Genomic DNA, 23,322 nt, shown 5'->3' on the forward strand with positions numbered 1-23,322 from the left:
CCAGAGTAAAGACTACATTACCCAGTCCTCCTTGCAGCTGCATATGGCTATGACACTAGGTTCTGGTTTCTGTGGAGTCTCCTTAAAGAGAGGGGGCTGGAACGGAGGGGGCTTGCTTCTGGTTAGAATGCTGCCACCTTGGACTACAAGGTGAAAGTCATTTCTTGATGTTGGTCAAACAACTAGAAGAAGCCCAAGTGCCTGATAATCAAGGAGCTATTCGCCATATTAACTCTGGCTTGCCTATGTTTATGTGTGAGAGAAATCAACTTCTCTGTTGTTTAAACTGTTATTTTGGATTTTCTGATACAGCTCAATTGTATTCTAACTGATACGATTTCCTTCCCTTAAGACCTCATATGTCAATGACATCCCAAAATTAATTCCATCGTTGTTTCACTGGAGAATAACATCCAAAATAATGGCTTTGAAACTTAAAAAATCTATTCATCATAGATCTACTCCATGTCTTCTCTAATTGCTGTAAAATAAAACAACAGAGTACAACAGAATATAATGCACAATAGAGTATTCCTACTTTTCAGTAAACAGTGAAAATGTAGATATTTTCTCTTGATAAAAGTCTTACCATCAAGGCAGATGACAGACTTTTTCTCTTGAAATATTTGTTGCAGTGACTTAATGTATGTACTCTAGACCACTAGATACTAGGCACCGAGTCAAATTTCTTCCCCTTGGTTTCCTCTCCAAGTTCTTGGAGGTGTGGGAGGTCAGTTCCTGTAAATAGGTAAGAAAGAATCATAATTACTTAAAGCATCAATATGCATCCATGTCATTTAACCCTCAGAATATCCTTAATTTGCAAATTCAGAAACCAAGACTCCAACAAGCGGCATGACTTGCCCAAGATAATAGATTATTAACTAGAGATCTTGGATCCAGGTTTTCTGATTCATACTGTATCATAATTGCCTATTTACTTGTCTGTCTTCTCACTAGACCATAGCTCTTTATTCATTGGTGTATCCTTAGTACCTACCACATGGCCTACCATACTAAAGATCCTCAATAAATACATGTTAAATGAATTAACAAGTCTTAAATCCCACTCTGCCATTGCTCCCTTGCTTTGCAAGGGTTTTACAAGACAATGCTCTTAATACATTCCAGGTCAGTTCCAGGCCATATGGCCTGTCAAGAGAATGTGGTCAAGGATGAGGCAGAGGGGGGCAGGACTGGTGAACACACCCATATGACACACTTGTGTTCTCCTCCACACTCTCCTGGGCCTGGGAGGGCCCACCACATAGGGCATTTGGATGTGTGCCTCACAGCCTGGAAGACAACTTGCACTTTGTGTACTTTTCCAGGGAAAGGAAAAGGCAACCATGGTCTAACACACGTTAGAAACACTGCTGCCAGGTGTCCTGACATCATAGCATCCGCCCAGTCTGGTTCCTGGAGGCAGGCCCACTTGCCAGGCATGGGCTGGGGAAGGTATAGAGGGAGAGGACATGGGAAGAGGGGTTAGACCCTGTAAAAATGGAGTATGTAGCTAAGATATGCAGTGTGCCTAGGCACTGTGACACAGTGCATGAGTTAAGAGTAGAATGGGGCCTCTCGGCTCCTTATATCTGTGTGTCTCCAGATCCATTGAAGTTGTCTGTGTTTTGGGATTAGAGGCAAAGACAATAGAGCTCATCACTCCTTGTAAGACATGGATTCTCTGAAGTGAACTGGATCTGAGCTGGTCCTGTTCCAAGTTCTCCCAAGGAACAATGAGAAGAGGATCAGCCTAGCTGCTTGGCACTTCCTTTACCCCCCCCTTCAGCAAGGGTGCCAGAGAAAGAAGGGTTTTTTTCTTGTTATGGCTCCTTATGGAATCAGGAGGTAAAAACAGGCTTGAGTGGGCTATGGTCACCAATCATAAGGAATCTACGGTGAAATTATCACCTGGCATGATGGAAATAACACTATTATAAAATGTTGTCATGATATTAAGGTCTTCCAGTTGGAAAGCCAAAAGTTAAGCCTGTGCTGGCATTCATTTTCCAATAAATGAGTTGGCTTAAACACTGACTTTCTCTCCTTTACTTGTAAAAATACCTAAAAATGTAAGAGCAAGTTCAATAAATATTTTAAAGATTTAAAGATTGCTATTAAGTACAAATACTTTAACAATTTAACAAAACCGGAGGAAACCAACCTTAAAATCCCACCTTCCTTGTCCTTGCCCCCACACTCAAGTCAAGATGAAAGTTTAAGGTCTCAAACACTAACACAATAGTCTAATACCTGGTACATGGTAGATACTCAAAAATATTTGGTGACAAGGAATTCTATGTGCCTTAGGGTTGACACCTCACAGACTTTTTAGAGAGTTTGCCAACTTGGATTAGATTCAAGAATAGTGTATTAATCCTCTGGGGAATATTCACAGGCAAACAGCTACAGGAATATACATTTTCTTTTGTTAAAACGTGTATCTGCATTCAAGTATTGGCCTTGGCATTTCCTAACTGAGTGCTGGCTGCTTTGAATGTTACTACGTCAAACCATCTGCACTGGAAAGCAAAATCCTGTTAAAAAATATGATCACAGGTTGTAAAGAGATTATCATGTTCCTGACCATTATATGTTTTATATTTTGAAAATCCCCGTAAGAAAAGTTTATATTAAAATAGCAACTCTTTTTTCAAGTGGAGCTGAGTGCTTTTATACAATTTATGACCATGGTCAATATGAAAATTTGCTTTTCTTTGTGTCTTCCCTGCACTTGTTCACTAAAATGAAACCTTTTTTCTGAATCTGAAAATAGATACCAACAAGAGATTTCTAGTTGAGTCCAACTTTTGAGGAACCTGCCACTCTGCCTGTGCGGCAAAGTGTCTTCTACCCTTCTCACTGCCCACGACCAGAAAATCTTGCAGAAGCAAATGGTCCAGTGGAGGCGGCTCTTTGACTGGCCGAGGACAGATAGATGTTCAAGTCAAGATTTTGGAGAGAAAGTACAAAGTGAAAGATTAAGAGAGGTTGATTTGGCATAAGAAAACTAGAAAGTGCGCGTTTCACTCGGATTTTTAGATACACTGTGAGGGGGAAAAATAGACTGTTCTTGTACTCCCAAGTGAAAGATAAGGAGATTTGACTCAATCTCAAGGTGATAAATCCGCAGGTGGAGAATCACGACGTCAATGCCCGGGTACAGCTGACCTCGGGCTCGGTTGGTTGCGGCAGCGGGATGCAAGATGGGAGACGGTGAGAGCCAGCGAGCGCAGTCGGTGAGCGGAACATGCGTGTGACTTTCCGCCGTCCTAAGAGCATCCTGTGCAGCCTCAGGGAAATCCAAGGGCACAGAGGCTTCCAGCCTCAGTCCAAACACGATGGTGCCGAATGTGACATGATTGTGACACTCCCTCACCGCTGGTGCCACGCACTCTGACCCAGTGCGCGGAGGAGTGGGAGAGTGTGGGCAGTACGTGTCGAGGTTTGCATGGAAGTGTATGCAGCAGCCACACAGAATCCCTAGAATGTGGTGAAAATAGGAAGAGAAGAACATCAGCCTGGGCAAGGAAGAGAGTCCAGGGTTCCCAAAGGTCAGAAACTGTGAAGTTTCTGGTGCGATACTCCAGTTTGGTCCCTAACAGGGACATTTCCTGAAATCAGATCAGATCTATTATTGGATTATATTAATAACCAAAACCAAAACAAAACAAAGAACAAAACTGGCCATGAAACGGGAAGGCACCTGTACTGTTTTCTCTACCCCCTCCCCGCCCCAGCTCTTCCCGATACATCCTGACCTGACTCCTTGAAGGGAGTCGCGCCTGGCTCACCTAGGGATCCTCAGCACTTCTCCGAGGACTTGGGAGGTGCCTCTGGAAGGTCAGATGAATGAGAGAGCGAGTGAATGAATGAATGAGTGAATGAATGAATTAGCTGTCCTAGGCCAGAAGTTTATGCCTGCATTCTCTGGTGGGAAGGGAGAGGGAGAGAAGAAGGGAGGGAGGAAGGGAGGAAGAGAGCCGGAAAGATAAATCTCGCCCGCCCGCGATTGCCCCAAAAGTCAATTTGATCTGGATCAATGGTTCTCAAACTTAAGCGTGCATCAGAATCACCTGGAGGGCTTGTTCAAACGCAGATCGCCGGTCCCTTCTCCCAGAGTTTCCGACTCAGGAGGTGGGGCCAGAGAATCTGCATTTCTAACAAGTTCCAGACGTTGCTAATGCCATTGGAATACATTTTAAGAACTTCTGCTTTAGAGGGAACTCCGGACCGATCTCAGCTTCCCAGAGAAACGACCTCCGCAAAGAGAACTGGAAACTCCAAGGCAATCCAAGGCCCGGCATTTTTACAACAGACCGCAGAGGAGGGAGAGCAAAGTTGCTCAGCTACGGCTAGCTCACTGCCGCGAAGGAACAGGAGCTCATTGGAAATCAAGATTTTCGTTTGAATTTTCCCGATGTTTAAGCGTTGGCAAGTAATTTTTTTTAAAGTGAAAGCCCAATAAAAATAGGTTTGCAGACTCTGCCCTAGTCTTTTCTGAGGATGATCTTTTCGGAGCGCGGGCACTGAGGCAGTCCCACGCTGGGCAGGTGGAGCTGCGCCAGAGGGGCACCATCCGCAGGACCCTCCCTCCTGGGAGGCGCCTGGGTCTCGTAGCCCGCCGCTGATGTCTTCTGTAAAGCCCCGTCTTCCTAGTCACCGACACGAAAGGGCTCCGTTAGAAACGCACCTTGAATTCCAAGCTGTCCTTTGATGGGGGAGCACAGGAATTGACCCGGCTCTCTCTGGCGAGGCAAACCGCAGGACATCTGCTTTTCCAGAGGCACTGAAGGCGAAAGCGCGCGGGTCCCGGCGCACCCTGGGAGCCCGCGCCCGGCACCTGCCAGAGCCAGCTCGCCGTCGCTGCTGGCGCCATCCTGAGACCCCTCGAGACGCGGGGCGGCGTGAAGGAACGGGCAGCGCTCCCGCTCCAGCGCCGCCGCGGCATCCCGCGACTCGCGAGGGGCTGACGGATCGCCGGGCGGCCTCGAGTCAGCTCTGGGCCTCGCTGCTGCAGCGGCCCAAGGCCTCTCTTGGGAAAGCCAAACCCAGACGGACCCGGGCTCACGAGAGGGTCTGCCCCTGGGCTTGCCCAACCTGGCCATAGCCACGTAGCTAACCCTCCGACCCGGTGTTCGGCCTCCACTGGCATCTGCCCTTTCCCGGCGACTCGGTGCCCGGCACGCTGGTGGCTGGAGGGGCGCCCGCTGCGGCCTCCAGCGGAATGAAGCAGAGCGAGGGGCGCAGACACAGGGAGAGCGCCATTGGGCCCCACACGCCCTTCTCACCCGCTCCCTGACCTCAAGGAAGAGCCGACCAGGCTAGGCCGGCCTCGGGCGCCTGAGGCTGTCCGGCTGGGCCCAACTCTGGAGGTGGCTCGGCCGGGGGATTGGCCGGCTGGAGGCAAGGGGTGGACCTCAGGCTCCCCAGCCCCGGGGAGGCTCCCGCGCCACCCGCGCGCCTCGCGACGCGCCTCTTGCCGCTCTCAGGCTTAAGGAGAGCACAGCCGGGGCAGGGATCCATTCCTGACAGGGCGTCAAATGCTGGGGTGGGGTGAGAGGTAAGTCGTGGGGAGTGGGACAGCCCTTCCGAATGCGGTCCCCTGAGAAACCTCTCGTTTCTCCCTCAGGGACAAAGTCCAAGGCCTTGGAATCTGAGTGGAGCAGCACCGCACTGCCCGCGAACTCCCTGCGCTGGGGTCAGAACTAGCGTCTTTGCCCTACCCTGCGGAAGTCAGAACCGCCCTGAGCCGCGTCGTGAGTCGGAAAATGCGTCTTAGAAAAACCCTCCAGGAGAGGAGCCGCTGGGGGACCACAGCGTGGGGTGCGTACAAAGGCCTCAGCGGTGGGGGTGGTGCTGCTTATTGGCCCTGACAACAGGCCCAGACCCTCTCCCCAGCACCCCTGCCACACACACGATTCTTCTCCGCAGCAAAGGGGCCGGGGTTAAAGCGAAAGGAACCCAGCGGCCGGCAGGGTCGCTCGCGGCTGTGCACTCACACCTGGGAGCAGCCTCCGGAGTGACCGCCCCCCGCGCCCGCGCACGCAGTGCTCGGTCGGTGCCTCCAGGGGGCGCTGCGGCTCTTCCCGCGGGCCGCTGAGCTCCCGCCCGCGGCTGCGCTTTCTCTTCCTAGCCCATCCCTGTGTAGAGCGTCGACTCCAACATACTTTTTCAAAAGACAAAATTCTTAGTCTTTTGGCCCCTGCCTCAGCACTGTCAGTTCTGAGCCCAGTGCCCGCGATCCTCCCCTAGGTTTTCGTGGGCTTCCTCGCTACTCCTGGGCTGGAGTGCACGCGCCCAGAGAATAGCTGGGCTCCCGACTCCTCCGGGCTCCAGCGAAGCCGCAAACAGTGCGGGAAGTTCAAATGCAAAATGTCCCCGTCCTGCAGAAGCAGGGGAAAGCTGGGGAGAAGGGACTCGAGTCCTCAGAGGTAACGGCAGCTGGGATTCCTGAGAAAAGATGGCATTTCCATCATTTGTATCCTACAGGGTAAAAGATTTTAGGATATCCGCAGCACAGAGTGGGAGAGGCTCGGGTTCAACTCCAGGGAAAGTCTGTCTGACACCTGCTCGCTGCTTAACTGGCAGAGCCCTCTGGGTGGGCCGGCGGGGAAAGGGCCTACGCTGCGGGCCCCCTCCTCCTCCAGCTCCTCCGCGTTTCTTCTCCCAGATCTTCATCCGGTCCTCCAGGGTAATAAACTTTCGGCGGTTCGAGTTTGGGTAGCAACTGCTCGCGCGCCCTCGTCAGTGTGTTAGCCATTTCCCTGGAAGCGTCCTTGGTGTCGAAAGCCCAGAGCCGCGAGGAAGCAGATGACCGAGTCGGCGGAAATGTCCGAGTGAACCAGCAGCGCAGCTCTCGGATGGCGCACTGGGAGGGGGACAGCTGAGCACAGACTCAGTGCCCTGAGCGCAGCTGGGTCCTGTAGGCTCTGGGACTTCCCTCTCCTCACACCCAGACCCCGCAACTCGCCGTGGGCCCAGTGGCCTGTCTTCCATGCCGGCCGTTGGCGCCCGGGGTGTCCGACCGACTGTGCTGCTCCTAGGTGGGCCCCCACAATGCGTGCGCTCTAGACGCCAGCGTAGGCAAGGGAAGTTTCCTGGGCTGAGAGTGGAGAAACTCAACGGTCCCTCCCGGGCGGGCGCTGAGGCGCCGTGAGAGCACTGCATGCAACGCCGCGCCGCGCTCAGCCTGGGTCTCCCTTTGGCCGTGGGGCACGCACCTGCCCTCTGCAGCAGCCAGGCTTGGACTCTGCCGAGGGGCTGCCCGGCCACGCGGCTTCCCCCAAAGCCTGGAGCTCGCCGACTCTTCCCTACCTTTCAAAGACCGCAGCGCTCGGGCCAGCGTGGCCCAGGCTCCACTGTGGAACTTCGGAGGCTGGGGTGGGCGAAGTAAACACGTTTATGGAAAAACCTGGGCTCAGGAGGTTTGCGGAAAGAGGGCTCAGCTCGTAGGTGGTTGGAAATTCCGTCCACCCTGCGAGAAAAGCAGGCGGTTCCGCACACAACATATATACACACGCGCACACACAGGGTGGGAAGGTGTGAAGCCCGCTGCTCGGGAGTTGCCCCCACTTTGATGAAAAGGAAATACGAAGCGTAGGAACAACTCTTCAGGTCACCACCCCGGGACTGTGTGTCCTGGAGGTCTGAAAGAAGAGAAAGTTCCCTCCAAATCTTCCAAATTGAGAAAAGCTGCGGAAGGAATGAGGCGGTTAGAGAGAGGGGACCGCAAGCATCCCCGTAGCTGGGGCTCAGGACTGAGCGCTAAAATGAAACCACCCCTGTAGATCCCACTAGGGAAAATGTCTTTTTAAAACCCTTGAACTCTTAGGCATTCTGCTACTTCCGTGCTTGTCAAATCTACTTTGAAGCAGTTAAATAATGAAGGATATTAAACACTCTGGTCTCCGTTCCAAACTCACTCTTTAATCTTTGCGAATTTGAAATTAGAAGGAAAGGAAAAGAAGATCTGCTATCCCTGAATTATGTTTTACCAAAGGAACGAAAAATTCTATACACTTCAGCATAAATAAAATAGAAGGAATTTTATCTTAATAAAATAATATCTCGTAGCTTCCACCTGGCTCCCCAATCACTGGTTAATAACCTTTTGACAGTTTTTAGCCTTCTGCTTATATTTGTCCACTTATATTTGTTCACGATGGAGATTATTTTAATTGTCCTTCGGGGCGGCACATCCAAAGCCACCTTTTGGCGGAATACTTTTGAATTATACAGCCTCTTGGCTGCAAGATCTGCGCCCCTCAAAGGGAGGACTTGCTGGGGGGGCGGAGGGCCAAGCCAAATCCCCTCTGGCGTCTCGTCTGGGACGAAGGGCGTTTTGCTCAGGGTTGCTCACGAATATGTCTTCTAGGAAAAGGCTGTTTAAAATGAGCGTGTGTTATTCCTTTCTGTCACTCGGTCACCCTACTTCCAGAGTAGCTGAAGTGCGTTCTGCAAGTACGCTCACACAGGACCAAACTTTTAGAAGAACCTGAAAAATGTATCACTACACTTCAGATTCAATTAAGTTTCCTGGCAACGGAACAATGAACTCTACTTTTGCTAGGAATGAAGATGTTCATGTTTTGAGAAGCTAGAATCGTATTTTCCTGAATTTTTAAAATGATTATTCTTCACCCATTCCAGATGGATGCTTTATTGCTTGCCAATGGGTTGCAGATAACCACCTCTTCAACCAAGTTGGTTAACTGCTTATGAAATCTACATTGGCTCATTAAAGCTTAAATATTGGAACAAATTTCTGCTGGGACAGTCCACAGATGTCTTTGCAGTAATTACGAAACTAGTCAATTGTCACCTCTATAAACAAACCGGCTTGACAACAGCAGGCGAAAGCAGACGACACATATAGTCATAATTGGACCAAAAGTATGTACAAAACTGTCTTTTAAAGGTGTCTTTTTTTTTTTTTTTTGGAGGAAGATTAGCCCTCAGCTAACTACTGCCAGTCCTCTTTTTTGCTGAGGAAGCCTGGCCCTGAGCTAATATCCGTGTCCATCTTCCTCTACTTTATATGTGGGACGCCTACCACAGCATGGCGTGCCAAGCGGTGCCATGTCTGCACCCAGGATCCTAACCCGAGAACCCCGGGCTACCAAGAAGCGGAATGTGCGAATCTAACCGCTGCGCCACCGGCCGGCCCTAAAGGGGTCTTTTAAAATATATGCTGGAGGATACAATCTAGAACTGATTGATTTTACCCTAAGAAAAAGATGGTTACGTTAAATGTGTTAAGCTGTGGAAATTAACCCAGCGAGTGCGCCAAGTGAAACTACAAAATGCCCTTTGGGTTTCTCTGCGGAGTCTTCGGGAGGCAGAGAACCAGTTGTCCTAACACTATAAGGAAAAGTGGCACCAAGAAAGAAGGGGGTGACGTTGTGTTTGTGTGTGAGTTTTGAACTGAGTCAACTTTGGCTCTGTCTCTGTAGCAGGGAAACCTCGAGCAAACCTGTGCCTTTAAGACTCAGTTGCTATCTAAACACGAGTAAACAGAGCGGACCATTAGCGGGCGCCGGGCGCGGAGGCGGAGCCAAGGCGCAGAAGGCCAGGCTCCGCCGCAGGACGCCCGCCCGAAGGGGAGGCGGGGCCGCTACTAAAGCCCTGGACTCCCGGCCGCGAGCAGCCTGGGGAGGGACGCGGGCGGGGACAGAGCTCGGCGCGCTCGCTGCTGGAGGGTGATGGCCCTGCGAAGCTGCAGGCTCCGACCTCACCCGGAGTCGGCGGCCAGAGTCTTGCGGAGGCGTGGGGTCCCGGGCGATCGCTGAGCGCAGGCTGCAAGCACTGCGGGTCGTTACACAATCCACGTCCACAGACTCGGACGAAGGCTCTGGTTTTGCTCCTCGTCGTCCTCCAGATCATGTCCGCAGCTCCCGGGACTCCGCGCGGAAAAAGAAGTTTGCCCGGCGTGGATCCAATGACCTTTCCAAGCTGTGCGCCTCACTGCCTGGACCGGGTCTGAGAGGCGCTGCCCAGGCGGACCTTTCCGCAGGAGGTGAGTGTCCGCTCTGGGAAGGGGCTGCAGCCGCCCTAAGGAAGGAGGGGTGCAGGGGTTTCAGGGGGCGCTCAGATTCTCGATCCAGCGTGCCACAAGTTCAGAAATAGTGAAAAGAAATCGTAGGGATGCAATCCCGAGGCATTGTGTTTCTCACTGTATCGGATCCCAGGCACGCAAGTCTCAGCTAACCGCCCAACGACACACGCTTTTATGTACTGTTTTTAGTTTTGTTTCGCAACATTTAATCTAAGCATTCAGCTGATCGACGGACGCTGAAATAAAACTCCACAAACCCCATTGTGTTTCGGACCCTGCCATAGAATTCCTGGTCCCCCAGTCCGGGGGCAGCCGCGGCAGCGCAGTGCGGGCGGGCCGGGACGCACAGTGCTTGCCAAGCCAGCGCGTTTCAAGAGGGAAATAATAGTTCAATCCTAGGTAACTCTCCAACTTTGTGCAGGCCTTTTGATTTTCCTCCCACCCTCCAGTCCTGGAGAAGAGGGCAAAAGGCAAATTCCCACAGGGTTTAAACCCTTGGACTCCCGAGAAATAGCGACAGAGAAAGGAATTGCGGTTGTAGGAACAAGGAGGGAGAAGAAGGTGTTTGTGGAGGGAGCGCTGGATCTGTTTCCCTACCTGTTAGCAGAGAACAAAAGAGGGCTGGCCTTTCCCGGAGCTTAACGGCGCAGACAGCTACTTTCTCTGCTAAACAAACTGCAGTCCCGAGCAGAACAAAAAAATTACTCACGCTGGGGGAGCGAGGGAGCAGAAAGAAACAGAACCCAGATTATGCGGAAGGCATCTTAATTTAATTAACTCCTTGGGAAGGCAGAGGCGCTGCGAAGGGGCAGGAACTTAGCGGCGGTTTTCTCTGTTCACCTGATCCAGTCTGGCCATTTTCATTTGTTTTTAAAAATGATCTCCTTAGATCCACTTGGACTATTGCTCTCTGATTTATGTAAAATTCCACTGTGGCTTGGGCTGAAATTCAGCGAGCATATCGATCCATCCGTCATTTCTCTCAGACACCAGCACAGGTTTTAGCAGATGATCCCTGACTGTGTATTATTTTTAGATAATTCAGTGTAATAATACCATTACTAAAGAGCCAAATTCTTTATCAAATTACCACGTAACTTTTTTCTCCAATGTTTTGAAATCTTCACTGAACTGAAATTAGTATGTACACATCTCACTTCTTGACAGCCAGTGAACTAAATTTTACGAAACTTCTGTGCATGCCTAGAAATTCCTGTTGAAGAAGACTGATGAAAGAAAACTAGTTTCTGCTCCACTGATATATTTATGTCTTTTCATTGGTTTAAGTTTCTTTCCTTGCAAAATTAAAAGTAACCAATGGTCCGAAACGGGATGGTGGAGAAATGACAGCAGATGATGATGGCTCTTACTGCCTGAAACTGAGTGTAGGAACTACATGCTCAACTCTAGTCAAAACGAAAGTACTTTAGATCTCTGCATTGACTTAAAATATCTTTTGACATATATCTCCAGCAACTCAGTGGGAGAGTGGAAATCTAAACTCCCTTATTATTTATGGCAAAAGTGTTTGGTGGGTATTTAGTGTTGTTCTGTTTGTAAAAGGGTTTCAGAAGTTACCAGTGGTTTGCTTTTCCTCTGTGAAGAAACTATCTGTCCTGCAAATTAACACAAATATATGCTATGAAATAGCACTTCTGTGCCACCATGAAGCTGAATTATAATAGAGTGGCTAATTTTTGTGTTATAAATCTTTGGGAGAAAAGGGAAGGAAGATGGCACTCAACTTGCTGCTGGAAGAATTAATATGTAACCTTTATGGCAGAGTTCACTTTGTGCATTTGGAATCAAAATCACAGGTCATGGTATTCCTTCAATTGACAACAACCCCCACACACACCCACACCCACACCCACACCACTTGGTGGGAGTTGTACTTTGCCTCCTGTATTTATTTCTAAGAAATCTAGTCTGGGAATACACCCAAATAGTAATTTCAGTTTCCTCTCTATGGGGGAGGCTGCTTCTTAACACTAGGGGAAAAAGAATATTTTGAGTCTCTGTACAAGCCTCATTATGCAAAAAGAAGGAAATAAAGGTGTAATTTATTATTCTCAATGGAAGAGGAAATAATCAAATAGATTACCAGGGATGTTAGTAGAATCCTTTTTTGGTCCTCTTTAGCAGAGGGCTTGTTGCCACTGAACAAAAATGAATCGTGATTTGTGGTGGGAAAGTTTATTACTAATGGAGGTTTACAGTCTCGGTTGAATGGTCTAAGACCCTCTGACTCTTACACACCTCTCATTAACTCCCGGCCTGAACTCCCAGACCGCATACCACCAGGCAGAAGCGGTTCATTAATAAATCCCTGTCTCCGAGCCTTTCCTAACAGAGGGGGAGGGAGGGAAGGTGTGGGCCTCACGGAGGCAGCCAGATTCTGCCTTGCCAGAGCGCTGTGTCATTAACGCAGGCCCTTAAGTCTACCCTCAGATGGAGCCACAGGCGACACTTCACAACACCCTAGAGAAGAAAATTCAGGCTCAGAAAAGGGTGGGTGGGGAGGGAAGGCTGGACAAACTCCCACCTTCCTGCTGTGTTCAAAAGCCAGGCTTAAAGGGTGATGGCTCAGGCTGGCCTGTCTGCCCCTCTCCAGGGAAAGCGCTTAGCTGTGAGTCTCGCACCTGGAGGAGCCGCCCTCAGAGAGAGGGAAGGCCCAGGCCCGCCGAGCTGGCAGAACCCGCTGCTGAAAAGGGCTAGCAGACAGAGAAGGTGGGCCCACTCAGAATGCAGGTGAGGTGTCCTGGGGAGCCTGAGTCTGAAAGCAGACCCCTGTGTTGCCACTGGGGGCGCGGGGAGAGGAGAGTGCGTGAGCCCTGCTTAGGCCCAGGCCGCAGACCCCGCGCCGGGCTTCCCAGTGGCAGGAGCGCCGCCGCACACACCTCCAGGCAGATAAACAAGCTTCCTCCAGGCCGGCTGGGCCTCACTGTACCCGGCCCGCTGCGGTTCCGCTGCTGCTCCTTCCCTTTCTCTCCCCAGGGAGCCCTCTCTTCTCTCCATTCCTGTCTTCTCTAGTCCTGGGGCCTCCCCAATGTAGAAGCCGCTCCTGGTGCCAGGTCAGGAAGCCTCTCGGGCCTCCGGAGAGCTTGGCACTCAGTTTGGGAGAAGGGGTTCTGGCCTCATGGACGTTCTCCGCTCACTCCCGCCCCCCCCCCCCCCACCCCTCCGGCAGCCTGAACCATCTGGAAGGGATCTTGGTGGGGGGTGGGAGGGGATGGCCCCTGGGAAGGAGGAGGGGGCGATTTCAGGCCGAACCCGGCCCCCGAGGTGTCACTTTTCTTTCCTGCGGCCCGTCACCGCTGATAAATGGCACTGGGGCAGAGGAAGGAAAAAGAAAACCTCCGAGGTCAGCGCGGGGCGAGGCGGGTCCCTCCGAGGGCCCTCGGCCCAGGAGCACGAAGCGCGCCCGGCTGCGCTCAGGCACCCCCGGCATGGCCAGGGTAAACGCGGGAAAGGCGGCCGCAGGGCAGGGCAGCCAGCTCGGGAAGCAGCGTGAGGAGCCGCCGCACAGGGGCTGAGCCCGGCCCTCAAGCCCCGGACCCACGCCCCGTCATTCCGCGGGGAGCTCTGAGGCGCCGCGGCTGTAGAAGCGCGGTCCCCGGCCTGCGGGTGTTGGCGTCGCGGGCTGCAGCGGTTGGTCGAGCTTCGCCGGACAGGGTGTGGGTGGGTCGGCTGGACTGGGTGCTGTCTGTACCGGAACCCCCTGCTCGGGTCTTTCTCCCCAGGCCGGGTCTTCCGCTCCGTGCGTGCCCGGAATCCGACCTTTCCGTGGGCGCCCAGAGGAGCCGCAGGGGAGCCCCGCTCGCCAGGGGACCACTTCCTGCCCTGCCTGACACCCTGGCCCCGGAGCCGATCTCGGCGCGGACTCATTGGGCGGGCGCTACGCAGTTTCCTCACCATTCCTTTTGGGGACCCCGGAGCAGGGTAGGGAGGAGGACTTAGAAAGAAGGTGTGGTAACCCTGCGCCGGCGCCAAGGGGCGGACCAGGCCGGCTTGGGAATAGTCACGACTCTCCCTCTCTTCCCCTGCCATTTTTAGGGTTCTCTCTGCGTGCTGTTGTCTCTTTGGGTTTTCGCCGGAGCCCCACGCCCACCCGCCTCTGAGTCCTGGAAGAAAGGGGCGGCTCCCTTCGCCCCCCAGCGCCCCGGAAAATGGGGAGCAAGGCTCTGCCAGCGCCCATCCCGCTCCACCCGTCGCTGCAGCTCACCAATTACTCCTTCCTACAGGCCGTGAACACCTTCCCTGCCGCAGTGGACCACCTGCAGGGCCTGTACGGTCTCAGCGCCGTGCAGACCATGCACATGAACCACTGGACGCTGGGGTACCCCAACGTGCACGAGATCACCCGGTCCACCATCACCGAGATGGCGGCGGCGCAGGGCCTCGTAGACGCGCGCTTCCCTTTCCCGGCTCTGCCCTTTACCACCCACCTCTTCCACCCCAAGCAGGGAGCCATTGCCCACGTCATCCCAGCCCTGCACAAGGACCGGCCGCGTTTTGACTTTGCCAACTTGGCCGTGGCCGCCACGCAAGAAGACCCCCCTAAGATGGGAGACCTGACCAAGCTGAGCCCGGGGCTGGGTAGCCCCATCTCGGGCCTCAGTAAATTGACTCCGGACAGAAAGCCCTCCCGAGGGAGGTTGCCCTCCAAAACGAAAAAAGAGTTTATCTGCAAGTTTTGCGGCAGACACTTTACCAAATCCTACAACTTACTCATCCACGAGAGGACCCACACGGACGAGAGGCCATACACGTGTGACATCTGCCACAAGGCCTTCCGGAGGCAAGATCATCTGCGGGATCACAGGTGAGGTGTAGAAAGAGGTTGGCCGGAGAAAGGAAGGAGAATTTCTCCAGAATACTGAGTCCTGATAGACATTCCAAGTGTCACTAAAATCCCCTCTGAACTAGCATATACCCCCAAAGGCCCTCCGAGCCAGCAACAACTAACCCCCAATATTTACCTTTCTACTCAACCTGCCCCCGCTGCGTTCTTGTTTGGGACGCAGGAAGGCCTTTCCCCATCCTTAAGCAGTTAAAATCTGAGTTGGCCTCGGTCCTGGAATCTGTTTCCCAGTTTCCTCCGGGTTGCCGTTGCGGGGTGGCGCAGGTAAAGCCGAGGGACCCCGAAGACCTTCCCACTGCGGTCCCGGTCCTGGCTGCGCTCAGACCGTTTCTGGAAATCTACACCGGCCATCTGCGCCGCGTTCCTGCCGTTCCCCACCACCCCATCCCCAGGTGCGCCCCAGAGCCTGCCATGGCAACCCTTGTTTTAAAGTTATTTGCGTGGGTCTTGAGATCACTGAATTTAGAAACAACTTCCCGCCTCCCCTCCATGACCTTAAACTCTGCATTAATAAACGACCATTGAAAAAATACTGTAGCGTAAGTGTTTTCACCCGGTAAAAACTTCCCAGGAGTGGGGGTGGGGGTATGTTCTCTCCGGACTCTACTTGCTGTTCCCCCGGGGGGACTTCTGTACCGATCCTCCGCGGCTGTTAAGGGATTCGCTAAAATCAGTCCCCCTAAACTCAGCCTCGCCTTACATCCTGATTTGGCCAGTTTAAATCCCAGAGAAAACCGTAGAGGCCAGGAAGGGCTCGTTCGGAGCGATTTCGAGCTCCAGAGTACGCCGCAGAGGGCGATCAAGTGTAGACACAGCCGGCGTCCGGTGAATGTTTTGAAGAGTCAGTTACTTGAGGTTAACCAGAAACAGAATTATACAGCGAAAAAAATGCAGTCTAAAATCATAAATAATGGGAATCCTGTTTCTTTTGTCCTTTCACGACTTCATTTTGAGTAATTGTCAAGAGAAACTCCTCACCGTGGTTTTAAAGCTATTTCAATGAAGCCTTCTATTGATTTTCAGGTATATCCATTCCAAAGAGAAACCCTTCAAATGTCAGGAGTGTGGGAAAGGATTTTGTCAGTCTAGAACTCTCGCAGTTCACAAAACTTTACATATGCAGGTAAGTTTGTTTTCTTTTTTAAAAACAGTTACTGGTTCTGTTTTATCATTTTTGCTCTACAAAAGGTGTTCAATGGCAGGGTCTTTCTCTTAAAAGGCTCCATTTAGACGTTTTCTAGGTGGGGAGAGCAGCTCTCTTGAGTTTTTGTCATACATAAAATTAATCTTATTTAACATAAACATTTTAATATTTTTCTTAAAGAACAGGCCACTCTCTTTATTCTAAATCCTAATTTTAGAATTATTATTTTTTTCACCTGCCCTGCATTTAAAGCTTTCATGTTTGGGAGGAAATAAAGGTAATTTTGATAATAGAGGCATGGTGAAATCCCATACGATCTCTCTCCCAGGGGCCTCATAATTTGTAGTTTTCAGAACATTGAGGAATAGTTTAATTTTCCAGCAAAGAGGAGCCTTATTACCCGGGAGAATGTCGTTCCTTAAGAGAGGATTAGAGTTTTTCCTTCCTCCTTTTCCTGCCTGTGACATGGTGATGAAATGTAAAGAGCTGGAAATCAAAGCCCACCACAGTGGCCACCGGCAGCTATCGGGGTAATGGGGCCTCTGTGTGTGTCTGCGCGTGTGTTTTCGTGATTGGAGGACTGGCAGCACAGATTTGTTCCTGCAAGTCCTCTTTTGTTGTCGTGCTCATATTATGTTAACGCTTGTGATACCGATAAGACAGAAACTATTGAGAAAGGTGCAGTGGTGGTGTGAAGGATTAATCCTTTGCTTGCTTCACATCTGAACAGGAATCTCCACACAAATGTCCCACATGTGGAAGAACCTTTAATCAGAGAAGTAATCTGAAAACTCACCTTCTCACCCATACAGACATCAAGCCCTACAGCTGCGAGCAGTGCGGCAAAGTGTTCAGGCGAAACTGTGATCTGCGGCGGCACAGCCTGACTCACACTCCGCGGCAGGACTTCTAGAGAAGCCCAGGATCTGTCCCGTGCCGCCGCTGCTCCCCTCCCCAGACACCTCTCCTCGCCTGCCCCCGCCCCCACCGGGGGTTCCACCCCCAATCCTTCACTGACCCCAGCGCTTCCCCTGCTGCAGCCGCACCTGCAGCTGCAGGGAGTTAATTCTTCCCAAGGACTGGGGACTGTAGAAAGCCACACAGTACATCCCTTCACCAAGAGCATATGCTAGTTTCTTGTAGATATTCACAGCTCATTTTAGAGCTCTGTACATAGTGTCGTGGGTCTTTGTTTTGTTTTCGTATCTTGTTGGATGCACCTAGATATGGAAAATGGAAGCCAAATTTATTTTTAAAGACTGTATTTTCAAAATAAAACTTTTTCTTGTCTGTTTCAACACTTCCACAAAAGTGTCTTGCTACTTAACTTCTATTTTTCATCTGGATTCTGGAAGAGTGGGATGCCTCTAAAATATTTGATATGGAAGGGAATTCTTTATCCCTAGGGTATCAAAATAAGACTTCTCAGTTTTTTTGAATTGGATGATTGTACTGTCTTTTTGTTTTTCTAAGATATTAAAATTGATACCCCTGAGGCTTTACCCCCTTTTGTTTATTATAGTTCCTTGTGTGTTATTCCTTCAGATAAAAGCAATATAATAATCATTATTAATAACATGCAACTCCAGTACTGACCCACTTGAAAGCACAAGGTGGGAGGAAACATAAGAAAAAAGAAGAGAAGAGAACTTCTCACCACTTCATTTTTTAAAAGTCCTTGACCCATTGTCAAAGTTTATGATGGGCAACTTCTCATACCATTAGACTTTGAACACTATGATTTATCACTATAGAGAGGGATTTTATCCTGCCTTCAGGGGAAAAGTCTAAAATCCTCCTAGAACAGTGCAGGAAGGTCCAATCTTTGGAAGATGGGACACAAGAGGAGAAAGGTGAAACTGCTTAGCTCTGTTTGCACAAAATATTTCTTTCCAAGGGTGGAGATCCTTTCTTCTAGAAGGTCAGATTTCTCTGCAGAGAAAATTGAGTTAGGTCACTAGCCAGGTTTCTGTCACTGGTTGGCCTTTTGTCCCTAGGAAAATGCCAGAAGTATAGGTTACTCTGTGTACAGAGCTCATGGCAAATATGTTGTCACCTTCTGAGGCATTTCTACCTTTCCCAAGTGGTTCCTGGGGAATATGACACTAGTGTAATGACAACCCTGTGTAGGATTTGGGTGGAAAGCTTTGGATACAGATAAACAGTAGTACTCTGCAGATCCTGGAAGGGAAATAACTGAAGTTAAAGAGGGAACATCAGAGGAACCTGTGGCCCAGTAGCCCAGGAGATTCTCACAAACTTTAATACTGAACAACAGGGTGAATTAGCTATTGTCAGATTTTTTTCTTTTGTATACTTGTGTGGGGATGGTGTGTTTCATCTTCAAGGTGATACCAGGCAACATGTCCTATGTTTGTACCTTAGAATCCTTCAGAAGGTTAGGTAGAGATTTGAGGTCCAGATTAGAAATTTTTCACCAGTGCATGTTCAATACAATTTATGAGGAAGTTCCAAAAAGTGTTCCAGACTCACTGCTTACTCTGTTCTCAGGGCAGCTGGCTGGAAGTCTCTTCTGCTTCTCACGAGAGATCAATTCTCTCCAGCAAAATGTCCACTAACCAAGCCCGTGTGTCCAATGCTCACACAAATGCATTTCCCACCATGGATGGGCCCAAAGGTTTCACAGAGGAGAGGGGGCAGGGGTGGAGTGCGGGGGTACATATGTGTATGGTATTTAGAGGAACAAAACTGTTGTTTTCTTTTGCTTGTACAGAATTAACTCAGTGACCTCCCTACCCCTACTCCCTCAAGATCCTGCCCACATTGGCACAGAAGATTTGAATACTTTAGGGCAGGGTTACACATTGACTGTCCCTAGAGCTCCCCTAATGCTGCAGGCTTTTTCCATGTAGTGAGTCTTGCTGCCCCACCCATCCCAACAGACTACAAGTGTCACAGTTCCATCGCACAGGGTTGAGTCAGATTATCAAAGAATGACCCTTGCTCGCTATCAAGCTCAGGCATATCCTTGAGGTCCCTGTCACAGGGATATATAAAAGGAAATAACCAGAACACTGCTTCTCTCCATTTATTTTAGTTGAAAAAATAGCAATAGGAAGCAAATGAGGAAAAACAGAAAAGAAAATGGAGAAAGCAGTTCGTCTTCCCACATACACACTATCTCAAAAGTTAAGGTTAATTTATTTATAATTTATTTATGTAGTCATTGATTTAATAAATGCTTATTATGTGCTTTTCATGTGCCAAGCCCCGTGCTAGGTTCCAATGATTTTCATGATCAGTTTCTGTCTTTCATATCTAGTGGCACATTTTTGGAATCTTGACTACGTAGATAATTTAAAAATCTATGATAGGGCTTAATTTAACAGCTCCCCTCAATCTGGACTCTTAAATCCAGTGTCCACGTAGAATCAGAAAGGATCTAGCCTCAGAGTAGACTCTTTCCACACTCTTCATGCTCTCAGGTGAACTTTCGTATAGTGGGTTCCTCTCCAAATTCTGAGTTTTGTTTTTCTTCTTTTTTAGAATGTCCAAGTATGCAGGAAATGAGTCTGACATGAGACAAACTTATGAGACATCATAGGGAAAATGATATCTTGTATCTTATGAAATTGATCTGCTGGGTTTTGTTCTTTGTTTTTTTGGTTTAGAGAAGAGTCATTATTTGAGTTTTAGATTAGCCTGTGTTTTCCTTACACCCTCTACCATAGTCAACTCATGAATCAATACTCCTGGCCAGAGACCAGGAGTGGGAAGTATCACGAGTCATAACCACATTACTGAAGAACTTCACAAACAATAGTTAAGGATTGAGCTGTGACTTTAATCTCATTTTGTAATCAATGTGTGGGATCTTAAAAATAATTTCTAAAAATGAATTTCATTGTAATCAATTGTTAAGGTAAATTATGAATGTGTGTTAGGTGCACCTTTTGATACTAATATTGAAATGTAGGTTATTGTAGTACACAAGCTTTATAGTTGTAGTAATTAAAATTGCTATTTTGCACAGGTATCTCCTCTCGTACATAAGGAAACTTTCCAAAATTTGACTCTAAGACAACTAAATATTTAAAAGGTAAACAAATCTAAAATCTCAAATTATAAATAGGCCTAACTACTACTAGCGATGAAATCAGAGGCAGTTATTGAGAGTTTCTCCTACTTTTCATTTACCAGATGTTAGCATAGACATTTGAAACTCTTCACTTAATTCCTGTGCAATCAGGCACCCTTGCCCCAGTTTTCATTCTGGAGGGGCAACCTATCTCTGGAAAGCATTGGAGAAACATTAGTTCTTGAATATTGTCAACATGATAGACTCGATACCTGTGGATTAAACACAGTATAGAATCTACGTATGAAATTTTAACACAAGGAGGATATCACGATGGCAGAAGGGGCTGCCTTTCTTACTACCAAAGTAATTTTAAAATTACTGTAATAAAGAAAGAGAAAAAGTTGACAAAACCATCTAACACACTGTAAACAGGAATGGCTTTTGTTTTTTGGTGGACTATTTGTGTTCACCTTTATTAGTGTGTTATATTGAGACTGTATTTCACAATTTTTCATTCTGAAATGTAACTTGCCACTGATAACCACCTCTGCTGACAGCAATGAGCAATAAAGGGAGTGGAAATTCAGAATGATTCAGCTTTGATGACCTGAGATAGTTCAAGTTCATTCCTGTTTCTTTTCTTTGTTGCTTGTTCCCCTGCCCCCCAACAGAAATTACATTATTATCTAAGCTGCGGTAACTTTTTTCTTGAAACTATCCAAGGCAAAAAATAGTGATAGTGAAAAACTGTAAGTAACACAAATAGCCTAAAAGAGGAAAATTGTTAGGTATATTATAATGCTGTATCTGTTAGATGCCTTCTACTGCAATAAAGAGAAAACCTGACTAAAAGGGGCTTAAACAATAGGGAATTTATTTTCTAACATAACAAGAAGTCTCAAGGTAGAGCCAGGGATGTGTAACTAACTGGAGTGATAAAATCATCCACAGCCCAGTTCTTCCTACTTTCCTCTTTCATCTTCAGTGTGTAGACTGGCTGCCTTCATGGCCACAAGATGGCTGCAACAGCTCCAACCATCAGCTCTAGTGCTTCCTTCTCACACACGTTCCATAGGCAAAAAAAAAAAAAAAAGAGTTATCTCTTCCTTGTACCACTTTTTAAGAACTAAGAATCTCTTCCATAAATCCGACCTGTAGACTTGCCCTAATATCTTATTGGCCAGAATTAGGTCAGTTGCTTCTTCCTCAGCTAATTACTGCCAAGGAGAATAGAATTATACCATAACTGACTTAGAATAAATAAAATTCACCTTCTATGCTTGTAAATGGAGCCAGGTTTCCCTGAAGCCCTTGACTGCCTGAGAAAACCTGGGTTCTGTTAGCAAGGGAGCAAGGAGAACTGACTACTGTGAATATTAAGCAGATGTTAAAAATGAAGTTTCCATTAATAACCTTATGTTAGGAGATGCTTATGTTTTAAAAGCAAGATATTTAATGGCATATACAGTATTATCCAAACTATATAAACAAACAAAACCTTCAAAAACCTAAACAGAAACAAAGACTAGCAGAAAATATACCAAAACGTTAATAGCAACTATTCATGAGTAACAAATTAAGGGTAGATTTTTCTTCTCCTTTTTTCATTTTTCAACTCTTCCACAATGAGCATTTGTTACTTTTATAAAGGAAAAAGTTAATAACCATTCCTTTTTAAATTAAAGATAAAGCCTAATTTCCTCAATATTTTTATTTTTCATCTTGCTGCATTGCCTCTAAATAGTATTTGCTTATCTCTGTTCACACACACCCACAGATACCTTCATGCTTCCTCTAAACCACTCCTTTAATTTAGTTACATCTTTACTTTTCAGTTTCTTTTTCTTTCTTCCTTGATTTCTATCCAAATCTTTTCCTATATTTTCTCTTCCCTAGGTTTCTGCACCCTGGTTCTTCATTTTCTCCCTTTTAGGAGCTTCAATAATTCTAGCTGAGTGTTCCTCCAGGCCTGATCATTAGAATTATCCAGTGTACTAATTTCTGGGCTCTCCCTAATCCTGTGGGTGAATTGGAATTCCTAGTGATAAAGACTCAGGACTCTGTATTTTAAGCAAACACTTCAGGTAGTTCTTACGTGTAGTGGAGACTGAGAACTTCTGCATTAGCCTTTGACACCAACATTCCCTTTATCTTATCCATCAGCCATTTACTATGTGCCTACCATAATAAACATGAAACAAATCTCAACCCACTTTTCTTTGCTTAATTACTCACTGTCCTTGAAGTTGTCAAATTTTCCTCTGTCTTGGTTTTCACTACTCTTCAATAGTCTCTCCATCTACTTTTATTTTCTATTATTGCTATCCCCAAATTCGATTTTTCTCCTTAATAGACATCTTTGGCTTTGCTATTTTATTTCTTTGTTCTCTTAATCCACTCACTAATTTAAAGAGGTAGGAGAAGGAAGAGAATGTAATAATTGATTAAGATGAGAAAATCATAGAGGGAAAAATAATTCTCTTTTCAATTTGTAGATTGAAATATTGTCACCAAATAACTTGTTACTTCAGCTTCTGTGTGAAGAACATTAATTTGCTATGAGTTATGCTTTACATAAGGAGGTGTGGGTGTATGCTGGTTTTAAGATTAGAGCTAAAAGAAATTGATTTTTAGATTCTTTATATTATTATTATACTAAAATTTCAGAGGAGGAGGCCATTTTGTGATGAAAGAGCCATGGACATAAAGTCAGAAGAGGGATTTAATTTTTTTTAAGCTCTGGAACTGTTTACAGACAAGACCTCTAACATCTCTGAAACTCAGTTTCTCATCTGTAAAATGAGAATTTGCGCAACATAATAAGGTCTTCTCTAGCTTGTACCAGTTATGGTTCTCAGTGAGGTAAGCATAAATGCTTTGTTAGATAAGTATTGTTGACTTCACAAAAACTAGAAAACAGTAAGAAATCATATCAATTCTCTCCAATAAAAAATTTTATAAACTCAGTAAAAATAAATGTTTTGGGATTTATTAACGATTTTACTAATTAATCTTTATTTAAAACTGTCTTATCATCTATTTTCCTAAAACTATTAAAATTTTAGAGGCTCTTTAGAAGACTGCTGATTAAAAGCAATATTTTTAAATTAAAAAGTAAATGTATTTCTTTATTATTTTTTAGATGATAACAATCATGCTTATTATAAAAAATTCAAACAATAAATGTATAAAGTAAAAGTCTCTTATTTCTC

The 23,322-nt window shown here is 47.6% G+C and overlaps 2 protein-coding genes across 10 annotated transcripts; one reads left to right on the forward strand and one right to left on the reverse strand.

Moving 5' to 3' along the window:
• Nucleotides 1–539: 539 nt before the first annotated feature.
• Nucleotides 540–5,243, reverse strand: LOC123275789 (uncharacterized). Its single transcript, XM_044743926.2, has 3 exons — nucleotides 4,697–5,243; nucleotides 3,175–3,486; nucleotides 540–738 (listed from the first exon to the last, which is right to left on the reverse strand). The coding sequence occupies exons 1-3, from the start codon at nucleotides 5,109–5,111 to the stop codon at nucleotides 662–664; spliced, it is 804 nt and encodes a 267-aa protein (XP_044599861.2). The 5' UTR covers nucleotides 5,112–5,243; the 3' UTR covers nucleotides 540–661.
• OSR2 (odd-skipped related transciption factor 2) lies at nucleotides 5,243–17,575 on the forward strand. 9 transcript variants are annotated; one of them, XM_070481386.1, is made up of 5 exons: nucleotides 9,598–10,021; nucleotides 12,675–12,811; nucleotides 14,117–14,885; nucleotides 15,948–16,047; nucleotides 16,881–17,569. In XM_070481386.1, the coding sequence occupies exons 3-5, from the start codon at nucleotides 14,230–14,232 to the stop codon at nucleotides 16,953–16,955; spliced, it is 831 nt and encodes a 276-aa protein (XP_070337487.1). In that variant the 5' UTR covers nucleotides 9,598–10,021; nucleotides 12,675–12,811; nucleotides 14,117–14,229; the 3' UTR covers nucleotides 16,956–17,569. The 9 variants fall into 9 exon arrangements, with proteins under 9 accessions (XP_044599857.1, XP_070337487.1, XP_014690115.1 ...); XM_044743922.2 differs by lacking the exons at nucleotides 9,598–10,021; nucleotides 12,675–12,811 and adding an exon at nucleotides 5,243–5,829 and having other exon boundaries at nucleotides 16,799–17,569; XM_014834629.3 differs by lacking the exon at nucleotides 12,675–12,811 and having other exon boundaries at nucleotides 16,799–17,575.
• Nucleotides 17,576–23,322: the final 5,747 nt, after the last annotated feature.

The sequence above is a fragment of the Equus asinus genome, chromosome 12 (genome assembly GCF_041296235.1).
Source record: "Equus asinus isolate D_3611 breed Donkey chromosome 12, EquAss-T2T_v2, whole genome shotgun sequence".
Lineage (NCBI taxonomy): Eukaryota > Metazoa > Chordata > Mammalia > Perissodactyla > Equidae > Equus > Equus asinus.

Coding starts and splice junctions, on each gene's coding strand:
- LOC123275789 (XM_044743926.2), bottom strand. CDS start 5,111: ATGGCCAGGTTGGGCAAGCCCAGGGGCAGACCCTCTCGTGAGCCCGGG. Junction 3,487..4,696: donor AGGACAGCTTGGAATTCAAG/GTGCGTTTCTAA, acceptor ACCACATTCTAG/GGATTCTGTGTGGCTGCTGC. Junction 739..3,174: donor CGCAACCAACCGAGCCCGAG/GTCAGCTGTACC, acceptor ACCTATTTACAG/GAACTGACCTCCCACACCTC.
- OSR2 (XM_044743922.2), top strand. CDS start 14,230: ATGGGGAGCAAGGCTCTGCCAGCGCCCATCCCGCTCCACCCGTCGCTG. Junction 14,886..15,947: donor GATCATCTGCGGGATCACAG/GTGAGGTGTAGA, acceptor ATTGATTTTCAG/GTATATCCATTCCAAAGAGA. Junction 16,048..16,798: donor ACAAAACTTTACATATGCAG/GTAAGTTTGTTT, acceptor ACATCTGAACAG/GAATCTCCACACAAATGTCC.